General features: G+C 41.1%; 1 protein-coding gene across 6 annotated transcripts in view; it reads left to right on the forward strand.

Moving 5' to 3' along the window:
• The window catches only part of LOC108746485 (ecdysone-induced protein 74EF), a 295,998-nt gene extending 288,980 nt beyond the window's left edge, over positions 1-7,018 (forward strand). For all 6 annotated transcript variants that reach the window (XM_018483288.1, XM_018483287.1, XM_018483291.1 and 3 more), the window contains one exon: positions 5,265-7,018. In XM_018483288.1, coding sequence (XP_018338790.1) covers positions 5,265-5,818 — 554 coding nt within the window. In that variant the 3' untranslated portion in view covers positions 5,819-7,018. The remainder of the gene's footprint in view (positions 1-5,264) is intronic.
• Positions 7,019-8,740: the final 1,722 nt, after the last annotated feature.

Raw genomic sequence — 8,740 nt, forward strand, 5'->3', positions numbered from 1 at the left:
GGTCGACCTCCGGCTACGTTTTGTGATGCCGATGTAGTAGTGATGGTAATTCTATAAGATACATGGAGAAAGAAACATAAAAATAATAATGTCGCTTGATTTTTTATCTATCCGTGAATATTTTTAATTCTGAAGAACAATTAAATTAAATTTATTAATTATCATGACTATATGTAGAAGCAACTAGAATCGCACTTGCAATTGAATTGCGATTGTTCTTACTATAGAATTGTAAATGTACGTTATATTTGTCCGAGAATCTCTCGCCTAAAGTTATTATTAATATATTTGAATCAAAAGAAATGGGGTACATATGCATACACTTTTAAAAAAACGATGATGATCCGGGACCGGAAGAAGGTGATATAATTTTGTCATGCATTGAATATAGGTATTTAATAAAATAAAGTTTCTACAACATAATTTTTATTGATATTATAATAACAATGATTCTTATTAATATAGTTTTTATAAATGCAAAATTTTAATTAATAATCAGACATTTTACGATCTCAAAAAAAAAAAATGATAACTACTCGTAACTCATACAGATTTTACAATCACGAATAAATGCCGTTGCTAAATCCTTAAATGTTGAATCGCCCATTTATCAAGATTTTCACTCTCTCATTCTAGAATATTTAAATTTCTCTATAGATTTTTAAATTTTGTTCATTCAAAACTCTTCATTAGTGCATCGCTTCCTTATTTCCTATCGTTGGTATCACACGATGCTTTCCACTTAGATGATACAAGTCGACTGAAGTATCATTCTAACTTTATTATTCACTGAATATCAAGAAAGATAGAACGATGCTTGCGTCGACTTGTGTCATCAAATCAAAAGCAACCGTAGTCTTTTAAACTCCAATAAATTTCTAGGTGCATTTTCCGTATCCTACATTTCTTACGCTCGAGCTTGAACTTGGTTTGGAAAGAAGGAACCTAAAAATCGATTTTGAGACTGTCGAACTTATTCCATTGACGCTTCCTGATCGATCCTAGACTACCGAGACTTCTAGGAAGGCACGGCGCGGCGCGGCCGGCGCACCAGACTCATCGGCTGGCGATGCGTCGTCTCTAGCGGTGCTTTCCTGCGCTATACAACGCTCGTGGTATAGGTCAGTGAAGTAGGAGCAGTTCCCCCACCGCGCCAGTTCCTAGACAACGGGTCTACGATTGACTCATCTAGCCAGTCATACCGCGCGTAAACACGATCCGCTCCAGCTGTTCTCGCGCGCTCTCGGGGCCTCTTGCTACTCAGCTACTACATACCGCGCCTTCCTCTCACTTTCTCGCTCTCTCTCTCTCTCTCTCTCTCTCCCCCCCCCTCCTCCTCCCTCTCCCTTCTGTCCCTTCTTGAGTGCGCTCCACGTTTCCTCGTGCGTTCCCGCGTGTTCTATCCGCGCATATATAGCGTATACTGCTCGAGAACAACGGCGTGTTCTTCGTATTTTTAGAGCCGCCTCGAAAATCTTCCGCTCCCCTACCGTTCTCCTGTTTTTCGTTCCCATCTTTTTCCCCCTTTCCCCTCCTTTATTCCTTTCTTTCTCTCTTTATCCTCAAATATTGCTTCATTTCTCTCGCGCTATTTATACCGCAGCCTTTACAGTTATTGAAACCTTGTCGCATTACGTCGGTTTATCACCAGCCAGAAATGTTTCGGTGGATTTACGTGTTATCGCATGTATCGAGAAATCGAAAATAAATTCTCCCCTGTTTTTACCTTTATTATGTAAATACATCGAGAATTTAATATCTACTTGCTACTTTCGCTCGGTATTGTTGGCTTGAGCTGGTTTACAATTATTTTCTACGTAGTTCAATCTTGCAATCTTATTAGAGGCTTTCGCTCGTGGCATAATAAAGCGGATTTCTATCTATTTACTTCTTCTTTCTTCGGCTCGAGATAATTTTTGCATAATTCGTTAATACCCTCGCATTAAGCTGTTTTGAGATACAAACGTGTCGATACATAAACGCCGTTATTTCGAATGACTTGTATTTTGCTATTCCATCACTCTATATAGAGGGAAATAATATTGCCAAATAAATATTCTCCCTCGCTCGCTCCGGCCTCCTCTCTCTCTCGTCCCATCGGTTCACAAACCAGAAAACCTCGAATAATCGTCCGAGGAATCAACCACGCGGGACTCCACGAAACTGCAACGCGCGACGCGCTAGAAGGATGCAGGCGTCAGAGGGAGAACGGCGAGAGAGAGAGCGATAGAGGACGGGAAAGGAAGACGGTGAGAGAGAGAGAAAGAGCGAGGAGCGATGGGGGGAGGGGTTGACGCGACAACGAGGAAGGCTAAGCACGAGAGCAGGCGAGGAAGGGAGGAGGGAGGGGAGGGGGAGAAGCGCGAGGGGCTGGAGAACGAGTTCCGATTTTAGCGCAGTCGCGGCGGCCTCAGAACGAGCGGCGCTATTATGCACTAGTAGCTTGATGGCGTCACCCGTGCAACCTTGGCTCGGGTCAGTCCTCTATCATACTGCAGGCAGAGTTCCCCGATTCCCTCATCCCTCCCCCCCTCGTCTCATCTCCCTCTCGCTCTAAGCAGCTCCGCTCGCCGCGCGCTCGACTCTCCGCTTTAACCCTCTCTCCCTCTCTCTCGCTCCCTCTTCTCGTCTCTTTATCTCGGTCCGTCTCCTCTTCCTCTCGACCCAGTGGCGTAAGGGAAAAAGAGCTTCTTACCGCCTCGTTGCGATACTTTGAAACTTTTGCTTTCTCTCATCATTCTCGCGTCCACCGTCGCGTGTACGTAGGTAGCGAAATGCTGAGAATTTCTTCTTTTTTCTTTTTCCTGTAGGAGCCGCATGGCGACACTGGTTTACTCATCTCCGGTATAAAGAACACGAGATTTATCTCGAGGCAACTTTGAAACTTTCGCTTTCTTTCGACATAACGCGGCGAATGTTTGCGGGTACGTGTGTGTCACGGCTGAAAATTTCTTTTCCTTTTCATATAAAAGCCGTACTTGACTGTCGCTCATTTACCGAAAGAGGTTTTATGGTTTCGAAAATCTTGCTTTTCGCTGCGGCAAACGCGATATCTTTTCTCGGGTATATTCAAATGTTTGTTTCCTTTCAAAATAATTCTCTCCCATGAGAGAATCTGCCGAGATAATGTTAACCGAATTTCGAAACTTCAATTTCCTCCAATATCTCTCTTCGTGATGCCTCCAAATATTAAACTTATGTTTTTGTTTCACACAGCCGACACGATTCCGAACCAACGGATTTTACCAAGTTCGAAATAGACAATGGCATTAAAGTTGTAGAACTTTCTGGGCCGAACTCGATTTTTAAAAGGCCGCTCCTTATTGAATTTTCACAAAAGTGCTGAAACTTGACGATTCCCTGAGAGATCGCCGGCAGCCGGCTGCGTTTCAATGGGAAATTCGCGAGAGAAGAATCCTCCGTTCAGGAAGGCAGAACTGCGTGGCGATTCTCGCGCACGTCCTGCACGCTTTCCTACGCCCATGGACCGTGATCACAGTCCTATGCTCGCGGCACAAACTCAGATCGTCATCGTGTGCACTCGCCACTCGCGTTTGTACGATCGTACCGACACAATCGATATTGCGTGGCATCCATTCCTGGCTAAATCACATATCGTGTAGACCAACAATGTTTCGGCAGATCTCAAATTCCTTTCAGTCAATACAAAGTTCAAAATTGGGACATCTTATTTAATGCCCATTTCTATTAATATAAATTAATCTTAATCTCGTTCTAATTTTCTTTCTACTGTTTTCTAATTCTTAGAACTAGAGAAAGAGATAAAAAGTAAGTTAAATTGAGAAGTTAAAGTTAAAGTTACATTGATGGAAATGGGCATGTGGCGTCTTTTTGATGATTCTCGCAAAGTCTTTAATTCTTTATTACTTGTTTGGGTGTCCAGCTTCATCCCTGCTTCATAAATTTGCTAAATGTATGAATGTTGTTTATACATATTATATTTATATATTTATTGTAGCACAAATTGTTTTACGATTTAAAAAAGATTTTTACATTTATCTTTATCTAAAGATGTTAAAAATATTATAGATATTATAGAATATTATTTAATTGTGTAAATCATTAAAGAAAACAATGAAAAAACGGAGGTGTAGTGCGGAATGTCAGAAATTATACCTATATACTACACGAATAATTACGTTAAATAAAACCACGCGAGTTATGTAGAGATAAGACATTCTGTATCCTGATTTTGAACTTTTGTCGTCCGGGTTGTTTCTTCTGTTTTTTTTTTTTTTTTTTTCGAATAAGACCGGAGAAATATCTAGCACAAATATAAACGATAGATAGATGAAACGAGACGTAGAAGCGTGATAGAGTATTGAAAACAGCTACTCTCTTGTTCGATAAATCAAGTGATGGAAATGACAAAGGCATCGATAACGACGCGACAATGATGATAGGCGATATAACGACGTTTTCCCTCTTTGCCGCTTCGCGAACGACGGCTATTAATACTTGATTGCACCGTTCAACTGCGACGTATACCTTTAAGTCACTCGGTGCGAAAACTAACGCGATAAACGCTGACACCGACTACCGACCCTCCATCGCAAATCGAGATAATAACGCTACTCTTTGTCTAGGATTCTTTTGGGATGCGATTAGAACGTGCCTTTCCAAGGACAGGCTCCTTCTTTTATCGCAAAATGTCCAAGTTGTTTCTATACGATAGCTGTAGCGATATTGATTCTCTTATGATAAAGTAGCTTCCATATGCTATTGTCCTTCATGCTTCGAGAAAATATACGCTTGTTGCGCAATGAGCAAAAAAAAAGGCAGATCAAGATGCACATTATGATGACCATTATGTTTAACTTGTTATATATAATTATACAAGAACCTGCTACAAAAAGTCATAGATCATTGTCGCGAAAAGAATAGTTTTGCTCGAGTATTTAAAAATTCAGCTGGACACACAGATCTGAATAATTTTGTTGAACTGTCGGAATAATATATCATCAAAATAATTGTCTTAATAATTATAACATAAAATGCTTAAATATTGATGATAATGCCGTAAAATTGATATTCTAACAACCAGTTTGAGCGTTCTACATAATTATTTGGATGGTTCAACAAAATCATTTTCAGATCTGTATCCAACTAAATTTTTAGACATTAAAAAACTGTACTTTCTTTATAGCTGTATATTATACATAGATAAAGATTCGTATGTATATAGTAAATAATAATGCAGAAATTCTTTGCAAGACTTTCCTTAATCGCACCTCTTTTTTCAGTGTCCGACAGCTACAACAGTTATATAAACATGTACGGCGGAGGTGGGCAGTTTGCGACCCCCTGTACCCCGAGCCCGCCGCGAGGACCCGGCGGCGTACCCACCAGCGTGATCCAGGCAGCTACCAGTTCGGTCTCGGACGATCTCTACCTTCTCGAGCTCGGCTTCCCGTCGCGCTCGAAGAAGAACAAGCTGAAGAAACCGCGACAGGGTGGCGAGGGTGGAGCCGCAGTGAAACGGAAGTCGCGCGAGGGTTCGACCACGTACCTGTGGGAATTCCTGCTGAAGCTGCTGCAGGACCACGAATACTGTCCGCGCTACATCAAATGGACGAATCGCGAACGGGGCATCTTCAAGCTGGTCGACAGCAAGGCGGTCTCGCGACTTTGGGGCATACACAAGAACAAGCCAGACATGAATTACGAAACGATGGGCAGAGCATTGCGCTATTACTATCAGCGCGGCATCCTGGCGAAGGTGGATGGCCAGCGGCTGGTCTATCAGTTCGTCGATGTGCCGAAGGACATCGTCGAGATCGATTGTACGGGCGCATGAGACAGGGAGTCGGCCCGTCCCGCGGGGCACGAAAGGGAGAAGAGGGAAAAGAAGGAAGTAGAGCAGCACAGCATCTCGGCGCGGACCCCGCGCGGGCGTCGACCACCGCCGTTGTCGTTGTCGTTGTCATTGTCGTCGCTGTCGCTGTCGCTGTCGTTGATGCGACGTCGCGGACCCGTCGCGGGGCCCTATCCGCGCGAAAGGTCGCCATTCAGCGGTTCTCTTTATCGAGACACGCCGACCTGGCACATCCCTCAGATGTTGTAAAGCGCATCCTCTTTTTCTCCTTTTCTTTTTTACTCCCTCTTTTTCGCCGTCTGTCTCTCCCTACCCGCTTCTCTGCCCCTCTCTCTATCTCCATCTTTCTCTCTGGCTTCGTTTGTTCCTTGTATTATATCTATGTAAAATGTATATTAAGGCGCCGCGTGACGATGTCATCAGAGGTGGTCCCGACCCAGTACTTCGTCCTTCTCCTGCGGCCCGTTTCTTTCTCGCGTATCCGAATACCGCGTAGGATCGGGACAGGACGGCGCCCGACTCGTTGAAATTTGTACAAAATTTAGTTCTTAACGTGTCGAGAATGGAAACTAAAGATTTTATCTGGTGTACCTTGCGGGAGCGACACTATGGACAAATTACTTAAGCCGCGAAGCACCGGAAAAAGCGAAAAATTGTATATTCAAAAGAGCGACAAATTATTTATTGTATATTAGACATTTATATATGTTACCTAAGAAAATTGTTACGCGCGTTGATCTGCGCAAATGGAAAATGTATGGAAACGGACGAAAGTTATAAAAAAAAAAAAATGAAACGAAATGAGGGCTGTGAAAAGGATTACGATACGGAGAGAAGAGAAGAGGAGACGAGATGAGACGAGACGAGACGAGATGAGACGAGATGAGATGTGTAGTGGAACGGGAAAGGATGAGAAGCGTCTCTTAAAGTTTCACGGAGCGAGCTCAGGGAGGGTACACATTATATTTTTTTAAGTATAAGCGGAAGGGTTTGACCCTTCCGATTCGTGAGCTGAGGGTTCAACAACGCAAGGTGCTGGCTAATAAACATGCATACACGTATACACTTGTATACACACACGCACACACACACACACATATACACACGCACACCGAGGTCCAAGAAAATTATTATTTAGCAACCTAGTGTTATTAATTCGTAAAGATTATCGATGCGGACAATTATATATCTCTGTATATAAATATAAAGAATACCTTTAGTAAAAATAAATATATATATATTATTGAATATTATATATATTATATAAATATATCTATTGTATGTTATGTAGTAAAAATGGAGCGATTTGATGTGTCTCTATGAGATTTTGGCGTCACGGCGACACGCGTTGGGCGCTTTTAACCGTCTCGCGCGACGTCTCTCTTTTGAAACTTTGTATACTTATCTAGTTTGTTCTTATATACATTATATCGGGAACGAATTTTATACGTTCGGAGGAGCGCCGATTTCGCTCTCGAGCCTTCTAAAGTCGCAGTCATAACGCACATATATACACACGTATATTGCTGGTCTCGCATGCTCAGACTGATCAGAGACGTCGCACGTACAATACAGAAAGAAGTCCGCCCGGCGCACGGGAAACGTAATAATAAAAATGCATAACTCTAGAGTAAAATTTAACTTATTGGCGCCCCGGGACGCGTGACGCGCGCGAGTGCAAGTGTATCCTATATAGCTCTAAGTTTTGTACATAAAGAGGAAATCGTCAAAAATATTATTTACGTTTAGGATGAATGTAACGCTGGTTATCCCCGTGATAATTATCCGCGGGAGAAAATGAAATGACGGACGGTGGAAAAAAAGAGCGGATGAGGAGCGTCTATCTAGATCACGCGCGAAGACTAATATGGCCAATCGCGTGTTCGACAAATCGACACAGGCCGATTTGTCGCATTACCTTAGCCTCGGGATATATCGGAGAAACGAAATATAACAGTATATTTGAACAGTGATCCAGTGCTGCCAATAATGCCTGTAAATGGTCCCTTTGCACTTGTCGCTCGAATCGATATCTTTCGAATCGAGCCACGCCGTGGTGCTGTCAGATCAATCCGATGTTTTTGGGACACCAGATATACCGATGATACAAAGCAAATTGCCTTCTCGTATTAACAAAGACGTGTTGCCTTCTAACAAAAAAAAAGATGCATATAAAAGTTCTAGCGATTTGTAATCGTAAATGCCGTCACTTTGTCCAGGTACTTAAAAACCCTTTACATACATATAAAGTCCTAACATCGTTTTTGTGACGAATTGAATTTTGTAATTTTATCAGCGAAAAGTTCTTTGGTACGTGGTGACTTTTATCGTACTTCGAATACAATGTATCGGCGGGAAATAGTAATAATATTATTAATGATAATATTAATAATGATAAAAAAAGAAGATATATCAGAGTACAATGGACAAAAGTACCTATAGTATACCACTTCTATACATGATAACGGACACTTATAAACAATGAATGGACACTACAACAGAAATCCTATTTTTAGGTAAATTAAATTTACATATACATAACAATCCACTACACTACGAGATATTTTAACAAATAAGACTTTATTATAATAGAGATAAATACATAATTATTTACCTGTAAAATATATGAAAACACGATGGATTGACGTAAGGAACTCTAATGTAACGTTCTGTGATTCGTTGTTTGTAGGTGAAATTTAATAAAAGATTATTGTATCATAATATATACATTCATGCGATTTTATTTCTTATTCCTATAATTATAGTTAATAAATTTTCTTAAATTCTCTTGGATTTTAATTTTAATATAAACAATTTTTATACAATATAAAAAATATTAAAGAATAAAAACATAAAATACAGAATAAAACACGAAATTTTAATAATGTAATTAATATAGTTACA

This window comes from Trachymyrmex septentrionalis, unplaced genomic scaffold (assembly GCF_001594115.1).
Source record: "Trachymyrmex septentrionalis isolate Tsep2-gDNA-1 unplaced genomic scaffold, Tsep1.0 scaffold172, whole genome shotgun sequence".
Taxonomy (NCBI): Eukaryota; Metazoa; Arthropoda; class Insecta; order Hymenoptera; family Formicidae; genus Trachymyrmex; species Trachymyrmex septentrionalis.